Source organism: Oncorhynchus mykiss, chromosome 9 (assembly GCF_057628025.1).
Source record: "Oncorhynchus mykiss isolate SJ-2025 chromosome 9, ASM5762802v1, whole genome shotgun sequence".
Classification (NCBI taxonomy): Eukaryota; Metazoa; Chordata; class Actinopteri; order Salmoniformes; family Salmonidae; genus Oncorhynchus; species Oncorhynchus mykiss.
In genome coordinates, this window is record NC_143030.1 from 38,989,708 (window position 1) to 39,016,453 (window position 26,746).

The 26,746-nt window shown below is 43.8% G+C and overlaps 2 protein-coding genes across 2 annotated transcripts in view; both read right to left on the minus strand.

Moving 5' to 3' along the window:
* The window catches only part of LOC110531972 (transmembrane and coiled-coil domains protein 1), a 466,184-nt gene that overhangs the window by 406,558 nt on the left and 32,880 nt on the right, over positions 1-26,746 (minus strand). The gene's annotated exons all lie outside the window — the stretch shown is intronic.
* The window catches only part of LOC110531964 (prickle-like protein 2), a 126,779-nt gene that overhangs the window by 41,214 nt on the left and 58,819 nt on the right, over positions 1-26,746 (minus strand). The window contains exon 2 of the mRNA XM_036987863.2: positions 525-707. Coding sequence (XP_036843758.2) covers positions 525-656 — 132 coding nt within the window. The 5' untranslated portion in view covers positions 657-707. The remainder of the gene's footprint in view (positions 1-524; positions 708-26,746) is intronic.

The window sequence follows — 26,746 nt, forward strand, 5'->3', positions numbered from 1 at the left end:
CAAACCACTAGGCTACCTGCCGCCCACAAAACACAAAATACAACCATAATTTCATTACTTTCATATTTCATATTTCATGTTCTTCAGACAATGCATTCCACAGATTATCCTCCAGCCCATCTTCAGTTTGGTCATTTTCTGTCTTTTTCTCCTCTAGCCTTCTCTCCTCAAACCACTGGTGGCACTCAGCGCATGATCGAGGGGATTGAAAATGAATTAATCATCAGTTCTGCTGCTCGTTTACCAATCAATGAATCCAGCTACAAATAATTGGACTGTTGTGACAAATACAGTTCAATTTGTTTCAGCCAGGGTTCAGAAAACTGTGGTAGGACACAGGAGACTTGAAGAGGCATGTGCATGGCTAGATTAGTGGGTAGTTGGGATAAAGATGTAACAGAAAGTCAGAATTCGGTTGTGTACCTGTTCAGGGCTGAGACTGAGGGGTATAGTCAGCAGTGTAAGAGAATGGGAAAAAAGACAGGGGTACAAAAGACAGGGTAACAGAGAGGTGGGTAGTGTACCTGTTCAGGGCTGAGGCCAGGGGGCACCCAGGCGTATTCCTCCAGCGCGCAGCCTGAGTCGTCGTCAGAAGTAGAGTTCCTCTGGAAGTCGTACATCAACTTAGTGACACTCTTCTCCATCTCCAGAGACATGGCCCTCACCACATGCTCCTCACTGGGACTCTTAGAGTGGACACCAGTCTTCTTTTAGCAGAGAGTGCAAGAGAAAGGAGAGGGAGAGGGAGAGAAAGAGGGAGAGGGAGAGAGAGCGAAAGAGAGGGAGAGGGAGAGAGAGAGGGGAGAGAGAGTGAGAGAGAGAAAAGGGGAGCGTGCGAGAGAGAGAGCAAGAGAGAGAGAGGGAGAGGGAAAAAGAGAAAGTGAAGAGAGCGTGAGAGAAATAGAGAGATAGAATAATTAGTATTCTAGGGCTCAGGTTTCCCAGTGGCATACATCAGGGCTATGGCAAATATATTAAAGCATTTTAAGTAATTTGTTACAAGCAATTACACATTAATATTGCACAGACACACACACACAAACGCACACATTGGCTCAGACTTGATTAAAACAGTCAAAAGCACATTATGTTTATGCCATTATAGTTTTCAAAACTAATGTACAGTCCAAACACAAAAGACGAATACAACCAACCTAAGTTAAGTGATCATTTATCAGGTTTGGAGAAAAGAGAGGGTCTCTGGCTGGAGAGTGAAACAGCTGAACACATTACTATTAACAGGACAAGGTATCTGATGCCTATCGCTGCCTACCGACACCAGAAACATGGCATTGAAAGGCAATAATTTAGGGAGAATATTGAAAAGCTAGCACCATGAGAGAGGCTTAATGGTTTGTGCATGCTAACATCACATGCCTTTTAAATTGTGTTTGTGTATTTTGGTTGAAAAACAACCTACATAAATCATCACATTCTTGTTTAATTTCTTGATTACATAAATCTATGGAATATCACGGCATCAATTTGGTATACAGGGTTCTTCTGCTAGCCATTCAAAGGTGTAAGTAGGGAATGGAGGGTGGGTGATAAGGGGACAGGCCCTTACAGTAAATTGGTTTATATGGAAAACAAGATCATGGGTTTACTGTAGCGAATTCAGTTCCAATAGAATCAGTCCCACCCCATCACATGCCACAGACCTGGCTCAAACATGATCAGTCCACATTAATACAAAACATCATTCCCTCACCACAACCCTGTGGAACATTCAATACTTGTAATCTAGAAGATAACTAAAACAGCTTCTCAGAACCTATTACAAAACACACACAAAGCCACATGAGATAACTAAAGCCATGAAAGGACAATGACTTAACTAGTCTCCCTCTGTTCTTTGAGGGAGAGCCAGTGAGTGAGTCAGAGTGCATGAGGTACTGTGGTGTGTTGTTAATCTCTCTCTAAAATGGACGCTGCTGATTCCTCTAAGGGACAAGGTAAAGCTGGTGTAGCTGCTAGCCCCTGGCCTGGCCTGAGGAAGGCAGGCAGTGCACTACTTACATCGCCACTGTATGGAGGATGAGTGGAGAGAGAGGGAGAGGAGGCCTCATGGGAGACCAGGAGAGAGTGTTTATTGTTGTTGACGTAACACACTCTCACTATACCGAGTGGTTAGTCATCAACACACTCCTCTGATCTGCCTTGGCAACATATTAGGGAGTGGGGGTATTCAGGGGGAGGGAAGGTCTCTCGCTTTGCTCGCTGGCTTGTGTTAATTTCTGCTTTCTAGAGAAAAAACGATAGGCCTGTCTATCAGTCACAGTCAATCAAAGATAATATCCATTATGTGCAATGATAATGAAGATGAGCACATACAGTTGAAGTCGGAAGTTTACAAACACTTAGGTTGAGTCTTTAAAACTATTAACAAAATATACACTGCTCAAAAAAATAAAGGGAACACTTAAACAACAAAATGTAACTTCAAATCAATCACACTTCTGTGAAATCAAACTGTCCACTTAGGAAGCAACACTGATTGACAATAAATTTCACATGCTGTTGTGCAAATGGAATAGACAACAGGTGGAAATTATAAGCAATTAGGAAGACACCCCCAATAAAGGAGTGGTTCTGCAGGTGGTAACCACAGACCACTTCTCAGTTCCTATGCTTCCTGGCTGATGTTTTGGTCACTTTTGAATGCTAGTGATAGCATGAGATGGAGTCTACAACCCACACAAGTATCTCAGGTATTGCAGTTCATCCAGGATGGCACATCAATGCGAGCTGTGGCAAGAAGGTTTGCTGTGTCTGAGACAGGCCAGTATATCAGGAGACGTGGAGGAGGCCATAGGAGGGCAACAAGCCAGCAGCAGGACCGCTACCTCCGCCTTTGTGCAAGGAGGAGCAGGAGGAGCACTGCCAGAGCCCTGCAAAAGGACCTCCAGCAGGCCACAAATGTGCATGTGTCTGCTCAAACGGTCAGAAACAGACTCCATGAGGGTGGTATGAGGGCCTGACATCCACAGGTGGGGGTTGTGCTTACAGCCCAACACCGTGCAGGACGTTTGGCATTTGCCAGAGAACACCAAGATTGGCAAATTCGCCACTGGCGCCCTGTGCTCTTCACAGATGAAAGCAGGTTCACACTGAGCATGTGACAGACGTGACAGAGTCTGGAGACACCATGGCGAACGTTCTGCTGCCTGCAACATCCTCCAGCATGACCGGTTTGGCGGTGGGTCAGTCATGGTGTGGGGTGGCATTTCTTTAAGGGGCCGCACAGCCCTCCATGTGCTCGCCAGAGGTAGCCTGACTGCCATTAGGTACCGAGATGAGATCCGCAGACCACTTGTGAGACCATATGCTGGTGCGGTTGGCCCTGGGTTCCTCCTAATGAAAGACAATGCTAGACCTCATGTGGCTGGAGTGTGTCAGCAGTTCCTGCAAGAGGAAGGCATTGATGCTATGGACTGGCCTGCCCGTTCCCCAGACCTGAATCCAATTGAGCACATCTGGGACATCATGTCTCGCTCCATTCACCAACGCCACGTTGCACCACACACTGTCCAGGAGTTGGTGGATGCTTTAGTCCAGGTCTGGGAGGAGATCCCTCAGAAGACCATCCGCCACCTCATCAGGAGCATGCCCAGGCGTTGTAGGGAGGTCATACAGGCACGTGGAGGCCACACACACTACTGAGCCTCATTTTGACTTGTTTTAAGGACATTACATCAAAGTTGGATCAGCCTGTAGTGTGGTTTTCCACTTTAATTTTGAGTGTCACTCCAAATCCAGACCTTTTTGTGTGATTTTGTTGGCAGCACATTCAACTATGTAAAGAAAAAAGTATTTAATAAGAATATTTCATTCATTCAGATCTAGGATGTGATATTTTAGTGTTCCCTTTATTTTTTTGAGCAGTGTAGTTTTGGCAAGTTGGTTGGGCATCTACTTTGTGCATGACACAAGTAATTTTTCCAACAATTGTTTACTGACAGATTATTTCACTAATAATTCACTGTATCACAATTCCAGTGAGTCAGAAGTTTACATACACTAAGTTGACTGTGCCTTTAAACAGCTTGGAAAATTCCAGAAAAGTATGTCATGGCTTTAGAAGCTTCTGATAGGCTAATTGACATAATTTGAGCCAATTGGAGGTGTACCTGTGGATGTATTTCAAAGCCTACCTTCAAACTCAGTGCATCTTTGCTTGACATCATGGGAAAATCCAAAGAAATCAGCCAAGACCTCCACAAGTCTGGTTCATCTTTGGGAGCAATTTCCAAACACCTGAAGGTACCACGTTCATCTGTACAAACAATAGTACTCAAGTACAAACACCATGGGACCACGCAGCCATCATACCACACAGGAAGGAGACGTGTTGTCTCCTAGAGATGAACGTACTTTGGTGCGAAAAGTTCAAATTAATCCCAGAACAACAGCAAAGGACATTGTGAAGATGCTGCAGGAAACAGGTACAAAAGTGTCTATATGCACAGTAAAATGAGTCCTATATCGATATAACCTGAAAGGCCGCTCAGCAAGGAAGAAGTCACTGCTCCAAAACTGCCATAGAAAAGCCAGACTACTACAGACTCACTCATACTTTTTTTTGTCCTCTGGTCTGATGAAACAAAAATAGAACTGTTTGGCCATAATGATACTTTGAACGACATTAACTCCTGAGGTGCAGACCTGTTGCACCCTCGACATCCACTGTGATTATTATTATTTGACCCTGCTGGTCATCTATGAACATTTGAACATCTTGGCCATGTTCTGTTATAATCTCCACCCGAAACAGCCAGAAGAGGACTGTCCACCCCTCATAGCCTGGTTCCTCTCTAGGTTTCTTTCTAGGTTCTGGCCTTTCTAGTGAGTTTTTCCTAGCCACCACGCTTCTTGCTGTTTGGGGTTTTAGGCTGGGTTTCTGTACAGCACTTTGAGATATCATCTGATGTAAGAAGGACTTTATAATTTGTTTTGATTTGATTTGGTCGTTATTTTTGGAGGAAAAAGGGGGAAGCTTGCAAGATGAAGAACACCATCCCAACCGTGAAGCACGGGGTTGGCAGCATCATGTTGTGGGGGTGCTTTGCTGCACTTCACAAAATAGATGCCATCATGAGGGAGGACAATTATGTGGACATATTGAAGCAACATCTCAAGACATCAGTCAAGAAGATAAAGTTTGGTTGCAAATGGGTCTTCCAAATGGACAATGACCCCAAGCATACTTCCAAAGTTGTGGAAAAATGGCTTAAACAAAGTCAAGGTATTGGAGTGGCAATCACAAAGCCTCGACCTCAATCTCAAAGAAAATGCATTGGCAGAACTGAAAAAGCGTGTGAGCTAGGAGGCCTACAAACCTAACTCAGTTACACCAGCTCTGTCAGGAGGAATGGGCCAAAATTCACCCAACTTATTGTGGGACGCCTGTGGAAGGCTACCCAAAACTTTTGACCCAAGTTAAACAATTTAAAGGCAGTGCTACCAAATACTAATTGAGTGTATGTAAACTTCTGACCCACTGGGAATGTGATGAAAGAAATAAAAGCTGAAATTAAACATTCTCTCTACTATTATTCTGACATTTCAAATTCTTAAAATGAAGTGGTGATTCTAACTGACCTAAGACAGGGAATTTTTACTTGGATTAAATATCCGGAATTGTGAAAAACTGAGTTTAAATGTATTTGGCTAAGGTGTGTGTAAACTTCCGACTACAACTGTATCCTCTGAACCACACGAATGACAGCTCTGTTCAGGAGCATCATTTTTACCACTCTTGTTACATACTGGAAAGTTCAAGGAGGTTCAGTCAATAATCACCATGACATATCTTTGCCGTGGCTTCAGAAAAAGTTGATCAAGCAAATATCAATTGTCTGTTGGAGAAAAGACGGTAATTACTTCTGTCAATCAAATGACAGAAGTATTCTTTCAACTGTGTCCAAAACTACAAAGGGCTTCATCTTCAGAGAGAAAGTGAGAGAAGAGGTAAAGATACTGTAAATGGAAAGAGAGTGATTTAGTGAGAGAGAAAAGGAGTGATAAAGAGCTGTTAATGCAGTGCCGAAATAAATGTTTTTCCTTTTTCACGTGTCATGCTTCACCTCCCTCCCAACTCCTCCTTCCATCCTTGTGTGGATCTGTGTGGGTGGGCATGAGAGTTAGAGAGTGAGTGAGAGGGAGTAATAGAGAAAGAGCCTTTTATTCATGTAAAAGCTGACATGAGAAGAGGTGCTCGTCTGAAGCACTGAAAACCCAATCTCTCATGGACAGATCTACGTTAACAACTGGTACCGTAGAATCCGTCACGAAGGAATGGGATGCTTGGGCTAACTAGCAGCAGTAGTTCCAGTGTTTTGTGTTTTTCGTCACTGGTTATTTGGACAAATCACAATTTCGCAGGTGTTAGCATCTTTAGAATTTCGGAATGGGAGGAAGGCCAGCAATTTGCAAAGAGAGATGGGCGGAGCTCCTCACTCCAGTTTCTTTCCCAGTTGTAGCATCTCTTAATCTCTTCTCTAAAAACACCTATGGACCCAGAACTGAATCGAGCAGCTGACTAATAACGTAAGACTTTAGTTCAGGACTGATAATGTTTTTTTTAATTGGCAAGAGTAGCAAACTGAGGCATGTGACATGCCAGCAACAAATGCCCGAACCTACACATCCAAGTACAACTGATCAAATTATGAAAGACAAGCATTGTAAAAAATGTAATCTGTAAAGTGAGCGTGGAAGAGGTGACATTTTTTGTTGTTGTCTATCAACAATGAAAAGCCATCTGGGTCTACCAAAATTGGATGGAAAATTAGTGTGTGCCGTTCTGCTTGGAGGGAAGCAAAAGTCATTCCGCTACCCAAGCATAGTAAAACACCCTTTACTAGCTCAAATAGCTGATTAATCAGCCTGTTACAAACCCTTGGTAAACTTTTGGAATAACTTGTATCTGACCAGATACAATGATATTTTGCAGTAAATAAATTAACAAAATACTTTCTGCACGCTTATAGGGAAGGGCATTCAACATGCACAGCACTTACACAAATCATGGATGATTTGCTGAGAGAAATTGTTCATAAAAACATTGTGGGGGCTGTTTTGTTAGACTTCAATGTGGCTTTTGACATTATCAATCATAGTGTGCTGCTGGAAAATGAATTTGTTATGGCTTTACACCCCCGGCTATATTGAAGATTGAGAGTTACCTGTCTAACAGAACACAGAGGGTGTTCTTTAATGGTAGCCTCCCTGTAACGGCCGTTGTTGGTGGAAAAAGAGGAGGACCAATGCGCAGCGTGGTAAGTGTCCATATTGATAATTTATTATCATGAACACAAAACAAAATAACGAGAACGAAAAGAAACAGTCCTGAACGGTGAATACAAAAAACACTGAACAGAAAATAATCACCCACAACTCAAGGGTAAAAACTGGCTGCCTAAGTATGGTTCTCAATCAGGGACAATGATTGACAGCTGCCTCTGATTGAGAACCATACCAGGCCAAACACAGAAATACCAAATCATAGAAAAACGAACATAGACAACCCACCCGACTCACGCCCTCACCACAAAAGACATAACAAAATAACTAAGGTCAGAACGTGACAGTACCCCCCCCCCCCTCCCCCCCAAAGGTGCGGACTCCGGCCGCAAAACCTGAACCTATAGGGGAGGGTCTGCGTGGGTGTCTGTCCAAGGTGGCGCCTACGGCGCGGGACGTGGACCCCACTCCACCATAGTCTTTGCCTGCCTCTTTACCCACCTCTGTGGCCTCTTTAGAGCGGCGACACTCGCCGCCGACCTTGGACTGGGGACCCTAGCAATGGTTCTCGAATGAACAGGAGATTCCGGCAGCACCGGACAGGCGGGAGACTCCGGCAGCACAGGAGTGAAAGGCGACTCCGGCAGCACCGGACCGGCGGGAGACTCCGGCAGCGCCGGAGTGAAGGGCGATTCCGGCAGCTCTGGAGTAACGGACGGCTCTGGCAGCTCCAGACTGACAGGCGGCTCTGGCAGCTCGTGACTGACCGGCGGCTCTGGCAGCTCCTGACTGGCAGGCGGCTCTGGCAGCTCCTGACTGGCGGGCGGCTCTGGCGGGCGACTCTGGCAGCTCAGGACAGACGGGAGACTCTGGCAGCTCAGGAAAGACGGGCGACTCTGGCAGCTCAGGACAGACGGGCGACTATGGCAGCTCAGGTCTGACAGGCGACTCTGGCAGCTCAGGACAGACGGGACACTGGCAGCTCAGGACAAACGGGAAACTCTGGCAGCTCAGGACAGACGGGAGACTCTGGCAGCTCAGGACAGACGGGAGACTCTGGCAGCTCAGGACAGACGGGAGACTCTGGCAGCTCAGGACAGGCGGGAGCACCTGCAGGAAGGAGACGGAGAGACAGCCTGGTGCGGGGGGCTGCCACCGGAGGCCTGGTGCATGGAGGAGGCACCAGATAAACCGGACCGTGGAGGCGCACTGGAGGTCTCGAGAACCGAGCCTGCACAACCCTACCTGGCTGGATACTCCCCGTAGGCAGGCCAGTGCAGCGAGGTGGAATAGACCGCACTGGGCTGTGCTGGCGAACCGGGGACACCATGCGTTGGGCTGATGCCCAATCTTGCCCGGCCGATAAGAGGCACTGCGATGTAATGCACCGGGCTATGCCTGCGCACCGGGGACACCGTGCGCCTCACGGCATAACACGGTGCCTGCCCGGTCCACCTCTCTCCACGGTAAGCACGGGGAGTTGGCTCAGGTCTCCTACCTGACTTAGCCACACTCCCCGTGTGCCCCTCCCTAAGACATTTTTGGGGCTGCCTTTCGTCCCAGCTGCGCTGCCGTGTTGCCTCCTCATACCACCGCCTCTCGGCTTTCGCTGACTCCAGCTCTGCCTTGGGGAGGCGATATTCCCCAGCCTGTGCCCAGGGTCCTTTGCTGTCCAAAATCTCCTCCCATGTCCAGGAGTCTTGAGATTTCAGCCGCTGCCCGTTACCACGCAGCTTGGTCCTTGGTTGGTGGGTGGTTCTGTAACGGCCGTTATTGGTGGAAGAAGAGGAGGACCAATGCGCAGCGTGGTAAGTGTCCATATTGATAATTTATTATCATGAACACAAAACAAAATAACGAGAACGAAACGAAACAGTCCTGAACCGTGAATACAAAAAACACGGAACAGAAAATAATCACCCACAACTCAAGGGTGAAAACAGGCTGCCTAAGTATGGTTCTCAATGAGGGACAACGATTGACAGCTGCCTCTGTTTGAGAACCATACCAGGCCAAACACAGAAATATCAAATCATAGAAAAATGAACATAGACAACCCACCCGACTCACGCCCTGACCATACTAAAGCAAAGACATAACAAAAGAACTAAGAACGTGACACTCCCCAACATAATCCCGGGAAGAATCAGGCATTCCCAAGGGCAGCTGTCTAGGCCCCTTACTTTCTTACATATTTAATAATGACCTGCCACTGGATCTGAATAAACCTCCTGTGTCTATGTATGCTATTGACAACACTATACACGTCAGTTACTACAGCAAGTGAACTCACTGCAACATTTATCAAAAAGCTGCAGTCAGTTGCAGAATGGGTGGCAGTAAATAAGTTAGTCCTAAATATTTCAAAAACATAAAGTATTGTATTTGGAACAAATCATTCACTAAACCCTAAACCTCAACTAAATATTCTAATGAATAATGTAGAAATTGAGAAAGTTGGGGAGACTGTTATGGTCAAAATATATTGATGCAACAGTAGGTAAGATGGTGAGAGGTCTGTCCATAATAAAGGACTGCTCTGCTTGCTTAACAACAATATCAACTAGGCAGGTCGTACAGGCCCTAGTTGTGTCGTACCTGGACTACTGCCAGTTGTGTGGTCAGGTGCCACAAAGAAAGACTTGGGAAAATTACAACTGGCTCAGAACAGGGCAGCACGGCTGGCCCTTAAATGTACACTTAGAGCTAACAATAATACTATGCGTGTCAATCTCTCATGGCTCAAAGAAGAGGAGACATTGACTTCATCACTACTTGTTTTTAAAAAAAATATTGACATGTTGAATGCACCGAGCTGTCTGTTTAAACTACAGTGCCTTGCGAAAGTATTCGGCCCCCTTGAACTTTGCGACCTTTTGCCACATTTCAGGCTTCAAACATAAAGATATAAAACTGTATTTTTTTGTGAAGAATCAACAACAAGTGGGACACAATCATGAACTGGAACGACATTTATTGGATATTTCAAACTTTTTTAACAAATCAAAAACTGAAAAATTGGGCGTGCAAAATTATTCAGCCCCCTGAAGTTAATACTTTGTAACGCCACCTTTTGCTGCGATTACAGCTGTAAGTCGCTTGGGGTATGTCTCTATCAGTTTTGCACATCGAGAGACTGACATTTTTTCCCATTCCTCCTTGCAAAACAGCTCGAGCTCAGTGAGGTTGGATGGAGAGCATTTGTGAACAGCAGTTTTCAGTTCTTTCCACAGATTCTCGATTGGATTCAGGTCTGGACTTTGACTTGGCCATTCTAACACCTGGATATGTTTATTTTTGAACCATTCCATTGTAGATTTTTCTTTATGTTTTGGATCATTGTCTTGTTGGAAGACAAATCTCCGTCCCAGTCTCAGGTCTTTTGCAGACTCCATCAGGTTTTCTTCCAGAATGGTCCTGTATTTGGCTCCATCCATCTTCCCATCAATTTTAACCATCTTCCCTGTCCCTGCTGAAGAAAAGCAGGCCCAAACCATGATGCTGCCACCACCATGTTTGACAGTGGGGATGGTGTGTTCAGGGTGTTGCTTTTACGCCAAACATAACGTTTTGCATTGTTGCCAAAAGGTTCAATTTTGGTTTCATCTGACCAGAGCACCTTCTTCCACATGTTTGGTGTGTCTCCCAGGTGGCTTGTGGCAAACTTTAAACAACACTTTTTATGGATATCTTTAAGAAATGGCTTTCTTCTTGCCACTCTTCCATAAAGGCCAGATTTGTGCAATATACGACTGATTGTTGTCCTATGGACAGAGTCTCCCACCTCAGCTGTAGATCTCTGCAGTTCATCCAGAGTGATCATGGGCCTCTTGGCTGCATCTCTGATCAGTCTTCTCCTTGTATGAGCTGAAAGTTTAGAGGGACGGCCAGGTCTTGGTAGATTTGCAGTGGTCTGATACTCCTTCCATTTCAATATTATCGCTTGCACAGTGCTCCTTGGGATGTTTAAAGCTTGGGAAATCTTTTTGTATCCAAATCCGGCTTTAAACTTCTTCACAACAGTATCTCGGACCTGCCTGGTGTGTTCCTTGTTCTTCATGATGCTCTCTGCGCTTTTAACGGACCTCTGAGACTATCACAGTGCAGGTGCATTCATACGGAGACTTGATTACACACAGGTGGATTGTATTTATCATCATTAGTCATTTAGGTCAACATTGGATCATTCAGAGATCCTCACTGAACTTCTGGAGAGAGTTTGCTGCACTGAAAGTAAAGGGGCTGAATAATTTTGCACGCCCAATTTTTTCAGTTTTTGATTTGTTAAAAAAGTTTGAAATATCCAATAAATGTCGTTCCACTTCATGATTGTGTCCCACTTGTTGTTGATTCTTCACAAAAATCAAACACCCCAATCGTCATGGAGTCAGCAGGAACAGGTACCCTTGTTATTGGGGTTGAGGAGCACGTCCAGGAGCAAGCAGCGATGCGCCATCATCTCGGCGTCACCATGGATTGTGTCCTACAGACTATGGATCGCTTTCAGAGAAAGGGAGGTCCTCCAGCACCTCCACCAGCCCCACCAGTGGGATTTGTTTGGCCTTCCCTAGGGAGTATGATGGGACTGCTAAACAATGTCAGGGTATCCTTTTACAACTGGAGCTCTACCTAGCAACCGTTCGCCCGGCACCTTTGGACCGAGAGAGGGTGTCCGTCCACGTCTCATCCTTCTCAGGGAGAGCCCTGGAGTGGGCCAACACCATGTGGGAGGAAGGAGATGCGGCGCTGGACCACTTTGAAGATTTCACCCGCCGCTTCCGGGCAGTTTTTGACCATCCATCTGAGGGTAGAGCGGTGGGTGAACGTCTCGTACATCTGAGGCAGGGGACGAGGAGCGCCCAGCAGTTCGCTCTGGACTTCCGGACCCTGGCCGCTGGTGTGGGATGGAACGACAGGGCCCTGATCGATCACTATCATTGCAGTTTGCGTGAGGACATCCGTCGGGAGTTGGCCTGCAGGGCCACCACCCTCACTTTCGATCAGCTGGTGGACATGTCCATTCGGTTGGATCACCTGCTGGCTACCCTCGGATGTCCAGATCGTGGTCTTTCAGTTCCATCCCCCAGTACCACCCAGAGCTCTCTGTTGCCTGCATGTTTTTAAGCATTACTTTTCCTGAGTTTTCCCTGCATTCCCAGCATAAGGTGCTTGTCGATTCAGGCGCAGCTGGGAATGTCATTGACAGATCATTTGCCCATAAATTAAGGATCCCCATTGTTCCAGTGGATATGCCCTTCCCAGTTCGTGTCCTAGACAGTCGACCATTAGGGTCTGGGTTGGTTAGGGAGGTCACCGTGCCCCTGGGCATGGTGACGCATGAAGGTCATAAGGAGATAATCAGTCTCTTCTTTATTAATTCTCCTGCGTTTCCCGTGGTGCTAGGTCTACCCTGGTTAGTCTGTCATGATTCCACTGTTTTGTGGCAATGGAGTGCTCTCACGTGGTGGTTACGAGAGTGCTCGGGGAGGTGTTTAGGGGTGTCCGTTGGTGCTATTATGGTAGAAATTCCAGACCAGGTCTCCACCATGCGCATTCCCCCTGAATATGCCGATTTGACTCTCCTGGTAGATGCTGCACTTCCCAGGAGTCACGTGTATCCCCTGTCACAAGTGGAGACGTAGGCTATGTAGACATATATCTCCGAATCCCTGCGTCAGGGGTACATTTCGATCCTCCACTTCACCCGCCTCCTCAAGTTTATTTTTTGTGAAGAAGACGGAGGGAGGTCTGCAGCCGTGTATTGACTATCGAGGTCTAAATCAAATCACGGTGAGGTACAGTTACCTCTCATAGCCATGGCGATTGAATCGATGCCTCTCCTTGTTCAGGTGGTGTTCAGTGGTCGACGTCGACAGTTTTCTAGCCAATGCCGATCCATTTTTTATTTTCCATTTGTTTTGTCTCGTTTTCCCACACACCTGGTTTCCATTTCCCAATTACTGGTCATGTATTTAACCCTCTGTTTCCCCCATGTCTTTGTGTGTAATTTTTTATTGTTTAGGTCGGTACGTTTCCGGCTGTGTTTTTTCTTGCTGTGTTCATCCGTGTTTTGTGGCAACCGTTATTGTTCGCACATAAGTCTTGTTACTTTGTGCAATTTTTTCTTAAAACCTGTTAAGTCTACCCCCTCCTTTTTTGAACATTCTGTAAAAAATCGCGCAACATTTCAGCGTCACTGAAAACTGAAAAAAATATCCATGCGCCACTTGCATGTATTGTTTAAGGGGCACCAAATTAAATAGGGCCGAGATTGCAATTCCTACAGCTTCCACACGATGTAGCCAAAAACGTCATTTTCATTGACAAAAATCCTTTGTGTCATGACAAATAGATCTTTCATTCCGCCCAGCATACAGCAATCGATTTTGGAAAAGAGAAAAAGGGACATTGTTTTCTTGAGTAGCTGCTATTGAATACAGATCGCCCAGTGATCAATTTGATTGCTTATTAACGTTTACAAATACCTAAAGTTGGGTTACAAAAGTAGGTTGAAGTGTTTTGTCAAAGAATATAGGCAACTTATATAATTTTAAAAAATGACGTTGCGTGTTGGAAGAGAGCTTTTTTCCTGAACCAGACAGGCTATACAAATGGATATTTTGGGCATACATGGACGGATTTAATTGGGAAAAAGACCCAATTGTGATGTTTATGGAACATATAGGAGTGCCAACAAAGAATATCATCAAAGGTAATGAATGTTTTATATTTTATTTCTGCGTTTTGTGTAGCGCCGGCTACGCTAATTATTTTGTTTACGTCCCCTTCAGGTATATTGGGGTGTTGCATGCTATCAGATAATAGCTTCTCATGCTTTCGCCGAAAAGCATTTTAAAAATCTGACTTGTTGGCTAGATTCACAACGAGTGTAGCTTTAATTCAATACCCTGCATGTGTGTTTTAATGAACGTTTGAGTTTTAACGAGTACATTTAGCATTTAGCGTAGTGCATTTGCATTTCCAGGTGCCTAGTTGAGACGTTGTAGGATCAACAGGTTAACCTCTCTAAGGTATGTGGGACACTAGGGTCCCACCTGGCCAACATCCAGTGAGATTGCAGAGCACCAAATTCAAATACAGAAATAATTATAAAAATTCAGAAAATATACAATTATTTTACATAGGTTTAAAGTTGAACTTCTTGTGAATCCAACCACGGTGTCATATTTAAAAAAATGCTTTGCGGCGAAAGCATACCTTAAAATTATTTGAGAACATCGCCCAGCAGACAAATCATTACAAACAGTAACCAGCCAAGTAGAAGAGTTACACAAGTCAGAAAGAGATATAAAATTAATCACTTACCTTTGATGATCTTCATATGGTTGCACTCAGAAGACATTAATTTATTCAATAAATGTTCCTTTTGTTCTTCAAAGACTCTCTTTATATCCAAAATATCCAAAAATCTTGTTTTGTTCGCACGTTTTCTTCAGTAATCCACAGGCTCAAACACAGTCACAACAGGCGGACAAAAAAAATCCAAATTGTATCCGTAAAGTTCATAGAAACATGTCAAACAATGTTTCTATTCAATCATCAGTTTGTTTCACAATACTAAATAATAGATAATATTTCAACCGGACAATAACATTGTCAATATAAAAGGTAAACAAGAATGGCACTCTCTCGGATGCGCACATGAAAAATCTCTGTGACACTGCAGGGTCCACTCATTCAGACTGCTCTTACCCCCTAATTTTTCAGAATACGACCCCTGAAACAATTTCTAAACTGTTGACATCTAGTGGAAGGCATAGGAACTGCAATTTGAGTCCTAAGTCAATGGATACTGTAATGGCATTGAATAGAAAAAATACAATAAAAACAATCCTTCTTCCTGAATGGATTTTTCTCAGGCTTTTGCCTGCCAAATCAGTTCTGTTATACTCACAGACACTATTTTAACAGTTTTGGAAACTTTAGAGTGTTTCCTATCCAAATCTAGTATTATATTCATATCCTATCTTCTGGGCCTGAGTAGAAATTCCAAATGCTGCCCCCTACCCTAGAGAAGTTTAAGTAAAGTACGTTGTTCCCTCATCTCTGCTCTCCTGCGCCTGACGTCAGGCAACAGCTACACCCACTGCCTGACAGAGGTGCACAGTACTACATAGAGCTATGGATACATGGTACTCATATCCACATTAAGTATCTCACACAAGCAGTAAAATCAGATTTAAAAAACAGATAAAAATACACCTTATGGAACAGCAAGGACTGTGAAGAGTCACAAACACAGGTACAAACACACACATACAAACGGACACAACATACACACTATACACACGCACATCTAGATTGTGTGTTGTTGTTGAGTAGTGGCCGGAAGGAACACACTTAATGTATTGTGAAATATGTTGTAAAATGTATTTGAATGTTTAAAAATGTTATTGTAATGTATATTACTGCCTTCTTTTTTGCAGGATACCAGGAAGAGCAGCTGATGTCTTGACAGCAGCCAATGGGGATTCAAAACAAACACAAATACAAACTGAGATGAATGAAAACCTATAACCAAGGTTTATTAGTTATTCACTGACATATCACACACTGTTGTGGGTTCTCCATGTCACTCCGTTGTTATTTAAAAACACATGTTTCTCTTACATCTTATACATGGCAGCTATACATAAACACATGCCAATCTTTTTATAGGCTACAAAACATTAATCTGCTTCAAGGTTATGAGAAAATACTCTCTATTCACTGGACAGTAGTTATTTTCTCATCTTATGCCCAACAATGAAAATCAACATCTAAATGGTGATTTATTCTATTTGCAGCCACAGGAATATCAGCAGTTGCATAACCTGCCCACGTACTCTATTATGATCTAGAATGGGAGAGATGATGTCAGCAAGTCGCTGTGCCAACGTTTACTAGATGTAGACCCTACATCATCAATGAAGACACCTGAAATCCATTCATTTGCATTTAGATGTAGGTCATGTTTATATAAGTGACCTGTCACTCACTCCTCTCCTGCACTGTACATCAATCAGTAACCAATATGTGGGACAGAGTGAGATGATAAATATTGTATGGTACACATTAGAATGGTTTCTTTTTGCTCTAACTGTATAGAATGTGGGTTATTGCACCATATATCAAGCTCTATAATGTATGTGATTTTAATGTACTATCCAATAAACCACTTCATGGGTTGTCTGAGTACAGCCATATATTAAATAAAGCCATATACTGTATTTCATATCCCTCTCACCTTTACAGTTCACGCATTGGCTATCATTTATGTAAGACAGGTTTGGTGAGAGAGCAGCGACAGAGCTGGATGTGGGTTACAGAAGCCTAAAGCCTGTCACACAAATGCTGGATCTAGCAGCCTAGGAATAATGGATATAACAGCCCAACTGTTGAGGCCAGGATGGACTAGGCTCCTCTGGCAGCTGTGTGACAATACAATGAAATATTGAAGAAAGAATATCTGTGAAGCCACTAAGCCATACACTTTACTAGATGAGAGGGTGTGTGTGTGTGTGTGTGTGTTTATTCCTCATGTTAAACAGTACTAGTGACTTAGTTCCACCCCTAGGCCTGCTGTGTCCTTCCTTTGCAATACTGTAAAACATCAAAAACTTCTATAATAGTGCATAAATTACCAACTCGCTTAAGGGACAATTATTGCAAAACTGAAAATCCGGTGTATAATAGGCTTAATTATCAGAGTTGAGGTAAATAAATGTAGAATGTATGTTGAAAAGTGCTCTTCTCTAATGACATACGTATCTGCAGATGTCAGCAGTGCATGGATTAAACCTTCATGAATATTAATTTGGCTGATAAGACCATTGTTCAATAATAACCTTGGACTGAAAGGCCATTTTCTCTTGTGTGGAGAGTTGATTTGGTGGTTTACTAAAAGGTTGTCTCCCTTTGAGACATATTCTTGGTCTAACATAGCCAACACAGAGACAGAAAATGATGATGGGGTAAACAGATAGATGCTACCGTACCTAACACCAACTGACTCTAATGAGGTTCCTGATGTAGAAGGCCACCCAAACTACCCAAGGATTGGTGGAAATCACACTACAGACAATTGAGACCACACTGTTATTTTTGTCGTTGTTTAACAGCAAATATTGTGCAGCATTCTCTTGTGGCCCATGTTATTCAATGTGAGTCACTATCCACATTCTGACTGACTATATATAAATGGAAACAATATGAAATGTCACTAAAACATTTTAGTCTGACAAACAGGTGCAAATGTGACCTTAGAGCAGGCACGGTCTCTACATCTTTCACAAAGGCAGCGTTGAAATAATGCACAATGACCGATCTGTTGTTTTACTGTTGGGCTTTGCTAGAATGTAACCTCGTCCCCGTGACACTGTGCTACAATAAGAAGTAGAACACTTATGACATTTTCACAGAGTCACGGTGACTGGAGAAAGCAGCGGTGACGTTGTGAGAGAGGGAGTGCACTTACAGCAGCAGTCCAAATGTCCTCCTCTCTCTCCATTTGAACAAACAGCCATCCCCGATTAATAATGAAGTGTGATAGAGGGATGGGAGTGAGGGAGAGAGGGAGGGCAAGAGCATTCCCAACCCCCCCTTCCCTTATTTAAATTTAATTTAGGAAGAAAGCATTCCAGAACCCAGTGGTATCCTCCCGCTTCCCTCCTTACATCCTAACACCTTTTACATTTAGCAAGAAACCAGTGTTCCAGAAGACAGCCGTGTCACCCCTCTTCTCTTCCTCTCTCCTTCCCCCTCTCTGTATGCCAATGGAGCTGGTTTCCATGGAGTCAGTTCATGCGAGTAGCCACGGTAACCCCAGTCCAGCCCTCCCTGGTACACCAGAGAGAAAAAACTCAATTACACAGTGGCAAATATGGAGGAATCGCACAGAATGTCTGTCATCTGTTTATCTGAGTGTGGGGAAAAAGAGATTCAGATGGAGATAAAGTAATAGAAGGGAGAGACTTTCCATACTGATGTGATGAAACTTAAGAGCATGTGTGGTCAAAGACTTTCACGCTCGTTGAATACCATTAAAGGTCAAATGCATTTTTATCTCAATATCAAATCATTTTTGGGTAACAATTAGATAGCTTACTGTGGTTGCTGTCAATTGAATTGGTCAAAAAGAAGCAAAAATAGCTTCTTAGCAAAGAGCAATTTCTCAAGCAAGAATTTTGCTAGGACTGTCTGAGAGAGGGGGGAGAAACTGAAAACAACCTGTTATTCTTATTGATCTATCACCAGGCAGGCCAAAACTCCCTCCCACCAAAACTTGGCTCAAACACCTCTTACACTAAAAGGGCATTATCATCCTGTTCACATTTTCACAGTACTATTCCAACCTCATATACACCTTTCAAACCACTACGTTTCGTTGTCCTGTTGGAAGGAGAACCTTCGCCCCAGTCTGAGGACCTGAGCGCTTTGGAGCAGGTTTTCATCAAGGATCTCTCTGTACTTTGCTCTGTTCATCTTTGCCTCGATCCTGACTAGTCTCCCAGTCCCTGCCGCACGCTGAAAAACATCCCCACAGCATGATGCTGTCACCACCGTGCTTCACCGTAGGGATGGTGCCAGGTTTACTCCAGATGGGATGCTTGGCATTCAGGCCAAAGAGTTCAATCTTGGTTTCATAAGACCAGAGAGTCTTGTTTCTCATGGTCTGAGGGTTTTTAGGTGCCTTGTGACAAACTCCAAGTGGGCTGTCATGTGCCTTTTACTGAGGAGTGGCTTCTGTCTGGCAACTCTACCATAAAGGCCTAATTGGTGGAGTGCTGCAGAGATGGTTGTCCTTCTGGAAGGTTCTCCCATCACCACAGAGGAAATCTAGAGCTCTGTCAGAGTTCTTGGTCACCTCCAGGATGGGCCAAACTGAGGGTTGGACCAAACATTTAAGAATGATAGAGGCCACTGTGTTCTTGTGGACCTTCAATGCTGCAGAAATGTTTTGGTACCCTAACCCAGACCTGTGACTACACAATCCTGTCTTGGAGCTCTATGGACAATTCGTACAACCTCATGGCTTGGTTTTTGCTCTGACAAACACAGTCAACTTTGGGACCATGTATAGACGGGTGTGTGCCTTTCCAAATTATGTCCAATCAATTGGATTTACCACAGGTGGATTCCAATCAAGTTGTAGAAACATCTCAAGGGTGATTCATGAGAACAGGATGCCCCTGAGCTCAATTTTAGGTCTCATAGCAAAGGGTCTGAATACTATACAGAAATATAAGGTATTTCAGATTTTAATTTTGAATACATGTGCAAACATTTGTAAAAACATGTTTTTGCTTTTCATTATAGGGTATTGTGTGTAGATTGCTGAGGATTATTTGTTGTTTTAAATCCATTTTAGAATAAGGCTGTAACATAACAAAATGTGGAAAAAGTCAAGGGGTCTGAACACTTTCTGAAGGCACTGTACGTCTGTATATTTCATTTATTCTCTGGCTGGGAAAATAAGTGGAGGTGGTAGAGCTTATCTCTTCGCTTGCTCATCTTTCACTAATCAGAAACTTTTAATCAAGTGTAGTCCGATTATTTTGCTCGATCATGTAAATGCAACTCAAAAAGCCAGTGACTCACAAGACACACATGCTTTTGAAAATATAGATTGATATTATTTTCTACTGGTGTCATGATGAATATACTCTCAATACTCTAGGCTTGCTCCCTAACAAAGTGGAGTCAGGGTAGAAAATACAGTTGAAGTCGGAAGTTTACATACACTTAGGTTGGAATTATTACAACTTTTTTTTTTACAACCGCTCCACAAATTTCTTGTTATTAACAAACTATAGTTTTGGCAAGTCGGTTAGGACATCTACTTTGTGCATGACAAAAGTAGATTCTTTCATTTATAAATCACTGTATCACAATTCCAGTGGGTCAGAAGCACCCTGGTTTTGCAGTGGACGTGAGCTTCGACTGGAAGCTAGTGGAGTGTTCGGAGGAGTGGGGTGACACGGGAGAACTTTGGAAGGTTAAAAACCAGGGGGGCTGCAGCGTTCTAGATAAGTTGCAGGAGTTTGAAGGCACAAGCGGGGAGCCCAGCTTTTATGTTTGCAGAGAACTACAGGGTGTTGTCCAGGGTTTGACAAAGGTACTTTGCACTCTGGGAGGGCGACACTGTGAAGTTGTCAACCGTGATGAAGAATTATTTGAGCGGGCAGGCTTTTCCAGGAAGAAAAGCATCTCCATCTTGTTGATCTGCCAGGCACACAGAGATGCGAGTCACCACCTGGGTGTCAAAAAGGGGGAAGAAGAAAAGTATAGTAGTTGAGTGTCATCCGCATAGCAATGATAGGGGAGACCATGTGAGGATATGATGGATCCGAGTGACTTGGTGTATAGAGAGAAGAGGGCCTAGAATCGAGCCCTGGGGGACACCAGTAGTGAGAGTATGTGGTGCAGACACAGATCCTCTCCACGTCACCTGGTAGAAACGGCCTGCCAGATAGGATGCAATCCAAGAGTGTGCAAAGCATGAGGCGCCTCAGCCCTGAGAGGGTGGAGAGGAGGATGGTTCACGGTGTCAAAAGCAACGGATAGATCTAGGAGGATGAGAACAAAGGAGAGATAGTCAACTTTGTTGAGTGGATTCAATAGGCTGAGTTAATGAGGAGCGGATGTCTTCAACCTTCTTTTCTTTGACACAGTGGTTGACAGAGAGGGAGGAGAAGGTGGAAAAGAGTTCCGAGCTGACCGGGAGGAAAGGGGACAGTGTGAGTCATAGGATGCGGAAAGGGAGGAGAGTAGGGTCAAAGGGAAAGATGATATGATAGAAGAGGAAAGAGTAGTGGGAGAGAGAGCAAAGACTGAGGCGGCACATGATTCTTCACGTCTTCATCTCAACCAAGAATCCAAGTAAAGAATAAGACTAAGTCAAATCAAACTTTATTTAAAGTGCATTTAAAGTTTAATTTGACTTAATTTAGACCCAAATCCAACATATGAATTGTGAATTTGTACACAAACTTGAATTAAACCCAGACTAAGTCAGTGGCACAGACGGAACTATCCAAGCAGAGGATCTCCTTCAAATGTTGAAATTTTGTTGTGTTGACAACCAAACACAATTTAATATCCAGTTTGTCTGCAAATGTATAGTTGATTTGTTAGATTCATGTCTCTGTCAACCAAAAATCAAAGTTAAAGAATAGGACTAAAACTAATCTAATCAAACTTTAAATGTACTTTAAATATAGTTATTTATTTTGGTCCTATTCTTTAACTGAGATTTTTGATTGAGATGGAGACATGAATCTAACATATTAATGATTAACTTGAAGATTTGAAATCAACCAAAGCTTGAAACCAGAGTCCTATGTATTGTCTATTTTTTGTAGAACCCTGGGTTGAATTGAAATAATAGCTGCTGATGACTTTGCAAATGTTGTACAGGTCTAAATAGTATCATTGATAATTGTTTATTTTTTTTATTTAACCAGGCAAGTCAGTTAAGAACAAATTCTTATTTACAATGACGGACTACCAAAAGATAAAGGCCTCCTGGGGGGACTGGGCCTGAGATAAAAATAAAAAAAGTAATTAAAATACAGAACAAAACACATCATTACAAGAGAGACATCACAACACTACATAAAGAGAGACTTAAGACAAGATAGCATGGCAACAACACATGAAAACACAGCATGGTAGCAACACAACATGACAACATGGTAGCAACACAACATGACAACAGCACAAAACATGGTACAAAGATTATTGAGCACAGACAACAGCACAAGGGCAAGAAGGTAGAGACAATACATCACGCGAAGCAGTGTCAGTAGATATAAAATATTACTTTTTTTTATAAGATATTACTTTTTAAGTATGGTTACATTTAATTTGTTCTTTAAAACCTACCATTTGGAATGACTTCGATAGCAACTGTGAAAATGTTATTCTCACGAAGTAAGAGTGACAGTAGCCAGTGACAAATATAAAAACTAAGCAGGGCTGGGTTTGTTTAAAACCCTGGATGCGACACTAAATTAATAATTGTAGATCAACGCTCCAGTAGAAAGGTGCTGCCCAGCCTAATGTTTATTTTTTTCTGATAATGGATATAACATTGAAGATCTGACAATGTTTTAAAGGTACAAATTCAACATAATTTATACAAGGTATGTTTCTGTTGAAAATAGGTTATAACGATGACAGAATCCTGTGGTTGAAATTTCACCCTCAAAACAACTGTTGATTACTTTTTTCAAATCCAATATATTTTCTATGTACATCCCACGTCACAGTACAGTTGACAAATTGTAACAAGTGCACTGAGAGTCGGGAAGCAAGTTCAGGGAGTGAGTGTTTAAAAAAAACGAATGAAACAATAAACACGTAACACATGAAAACAGAGTCAATAACACCTGAGGAAAGAACCAAGGGGAGTGACAGATATAGGGAAGATAATCAAGGAGGTGATGGAGTCCAGGTGAGTGTCATGAGGCGCTGGTGTGCTTGACGATGGTGACAGGTGTGCGGGATAATCAGCAGCCTGATTACCTAGAGGCCAGAGAGGGAGTATACGTGACACAAATTATGGTGAAACAATGTTGATTCCACCAGTTTGTGCCCAGTGGGAGAGGATATCCACACTGCACTGTCCTCGCAAACATCAGGAAAAATATAGCCCTATGTGCCTTTACATCACATTATGCGAACAAAGCGAACTGCCCCATCGTTCTGAAATCTGTACCTTCTGGCTTCTGAATAACAGATTTTTAAGGTAAGAATGGAATCAGTGCATAATACATATAATAAAAAATTATATTAATGATTAATACGACAACAAAAGGCTTAAAATACATCCAGAAACAAGGGATTCAATTTGACCAACTACAGAAAAAAGTGGATGGGACCATTAAAGGTAGACTGGTCATGTTAATGTGTACCGTATGTAACTGTTTATCAGAACTATACACAGCTCAATTACAGTACAATTCGCATAATCCAAATGTAAGGATTTAACACTTTATACATTTTATCTGGATAAAACCTAAGCACATGAGAGTAAACCACACCTCCATGGTTAGACAGACTGATATCAGCATGGAATAAATGGATAGAGTGGGAGGAGAAAACAATAGACAAAGAAATGAATACAGCATCAAATAGAGAACTCACAGATAGCAACAGCTATTTACTTTACATCCAAATCTTATTTGGTTGCAGTGACGACAATAAGGAAAATGTTAAGAATCCTTTTGAAAACTGCAGGCTCAACCGTCACACGAACGCATGCTCACACACACACACACACACACACACACACACACACACACACACACACACACACACACACACACACACACACACACACACACACACACACACACACACACACACACAAACAGCACAACTCCTTGAAGTGATGCACAATCCACAGCATCCTGTTGGGGTGTATCACCGCCTGGTACGGCAACTGCTCCACCCACAACCGCAAGGCTCTCCAGAGGGTAGTGAGGTCTGCACAACCCATCACCGGGGGAAAACTACCTGCCCTCCAGGACACCTACACCACCCGATGTCACAGGAAGGCCAAAAAAGATCATCAAGTACAACAACCACCTGAGCCACTGCCTGTTCACCCCGCTATCATCCAGAAGGCGAGGTCAGTACAGGTGCATCAAAGCTGGGACAGAGAGACTGAAAAACTGCTTCTATCTCAAGGCCATCAGACTGTTAAACAGCCATCACTAACATTGAGTGGCTGCTGCCAACACACTGACTCAAATCTTTCTAGCCTGCCCCGGTCTACTAACTGCTAGCTTGTTTAGAGCCCCGGCCTACTAACTGTTAGCTTGTTAGCACAGGCCTGCTAACTGTCTGAATCGCTGGGGACAACCACTCACCAGACCCATATTTATTTTCAATCTCTTTTCGATTTTTAATTTGATTATAACTTCCGGTAACCTGCCGCACCCAATGTGATACGGAATCTCTATTTTAAATTTTTAGAACACATTCAAGAACCTCCAGAAGCTAACCAGCTAACTAGCTACAAGCTATTTAGTCATTGTTAGCCACTGCTAGCGGCTTTTACCTTCTGCACAGCCAGACAGTTTTTTTTTAGCCTGGATAACTGTCTCTCCACAACAACGCCGGATTCCTGCCGTAATCCCTGGACCACTACTTCTGATCTTCACAGCTAGCTTGCATGCAGTACCGAAGCTATCCCTGAGGCCCACTTCCCGGCCTACTCAGCTGTTCACCCGAACCACACTCATACACGGCTAGAGCCCAATACTCCACCGGATCCTTGCTGTAAACTTGGCTACATAGCTGATGCCTGCTGGACACTGTGATCACTTGGCTACATAGCTGATGCCTGCTGGACTGTCCATTAATCACTGTACTCCATTCTGTTTGTTTATGTTTTTATCTGTCGGCCCCAGCCGCACTCAGGCTCTGTGTGTAGTTAATCTGACCCTCTCTGCCTAGTCAAAGCCATTTTACCTGCTGTTGTTGTGCTAGGTGATTAGCTGTTGTTGTCTCACCTGCTGTTTTAGCTAGCTCTCCCAATCAACACCTGCGATTACTGTATGCCTCGCTGTATGTCTCTCTCAAATGTCAATATGCCTTGTATACTGTTGTTCAGGTTAGTTATCATTGTTTTAGTTTACAATGGAGCCCCTAGTTCCACTCTTCATACCTCTGATACCTCCCCACCTCCCACACATGCAGTCACCTCACCCATTACAACCAGCATGTCCAGAGATACAACCTCTCTTATCATCACCCAGTGCCTGGGCTTACCTCCGCTGTACCCGCACCCCACCATACCCCTGTCTGCACATTATGCCCTGAATATATTCTGCCATGCCCAGAAATCTGCTCCTTTTATTCTTTGTCCCCAACGCTCTAGGCGACCAGTTTTGATAGCCTTTAGCCGCACCCTCATACTACTCCTCCTCTGTTCCGCGGGTGATGTGGAGGTAAACCCAGGCCCTGCATATCCCCAGGCACCCTCATTCGTTGACTTCTGTGATCGAAAAAGCCTTGGTTTCATGCATGTCAACATCAGAAGCCTCCTCCCTAAGTTTGTTTTACTCACTGCTTTAGCACACTCTGCTAACCCTGATATCCTTGCCGTGTCTGAATCCTGGCTTAGGAAGGCCACCAAAAATTCTGAGATTTCCATATCCAACTATAACATTTTCGATCAAGATAGAACTGCCAAAGGGGGAGGAGTTGAAGTCTACTGCAGAGATAGCCTGCAAAGTAATGTCATACTTTCCAGGTCCATACCCAAACAGTTCGAACTACAAATTTAAAAAATTACTCTCTCCAGAAATAAGTCTCTCACTGTTGCCGCCTGCTACCGACCCCCCTCAGCTCCCAGCTGTGCCCTGGACACCATTTGTGAATTGATCGCCCCCCATCTAGCTTCAGAGTTTGTTCTGTTAGGTGACCTAAACTGGGATATGCTTAACACCCCGGCAGTCCTACAATCTAAGCTAGATGCCCTCAATCTCACACAAATCGTCAAGGAACCCACCAGGTACGACCCTAAATCTGTAAACAAGGGCACCCTCATAGACGTCATCCTGACCAACTGGCCCTCCAAATACACCTCCGCTGTCTTCAACCAGGATCTCAGCGATCACTGCCTCATTGCCTGTATCTGCTATGGATCCACAGTCAAACGACCACCCCTCATCACTGTCAAACGCTCCCTAAAACACTTCTGCGAGCAGGCCTTTCTTATCGACCTGGCCCGGGTATCCTGGAAGGATATTATCCCGTCAGTTGAGGATGCCTGGTCATTCTTTAAAAGTAACTTCCTCACCATTTTAGATAAGCATGCTCCGTTCAAAAAATGCAGAACTAAGAACAGATATAGCCCTTGGTTCACTCCAGACCTGACTGCCCTCGACCAGCACAAAAACATCCTGTGGCGGACTGCAATAGTATCGAATAGTCCCCGCGATATGCAACTGTTCAGGGAAGTCAGGAACCAATACACACAGTCAGTCAGGAAAGCCAAGGCCAGCTTCTTCAGGCAGAAATTTGCATCCTATAGCTCTAACTCCAAAAAGTTCTGGGACACTGTAAAGTCCATGGAGAACAAGAGCACCTCCTCCCAGCTGCCCACTGCACTGATGCTAGGTAACACGGTCACCACCGATAAATCCATGATTATCGAAAACTTCAACAAGCATTTCTCAACTGCTGGCCATGCCTTCCTCCTGGCTACTCCAACCTCGCAGCTACTCGCCCAAGCCTTTTCAAGTTCTCCTTTACCCAAATCCAGATAGCAGATGTTCTGAAAGAGCTGCAAAACCTGGAACCGTACAAATCAGCTGGGCTTGACAATCTGGACCCTCTATTTCTGAAACTATCCGCCGCCATTGTCGCAACCCCTATTACCAGCCTGTTCAACCTCACTTTCATATCGTCTGAGATCCCCAAGGTTTGGAAAGCTGCCGCAGTCATCCCCCTCTTCAAAGGGGGAGACACTCTGGACCCAAACTGT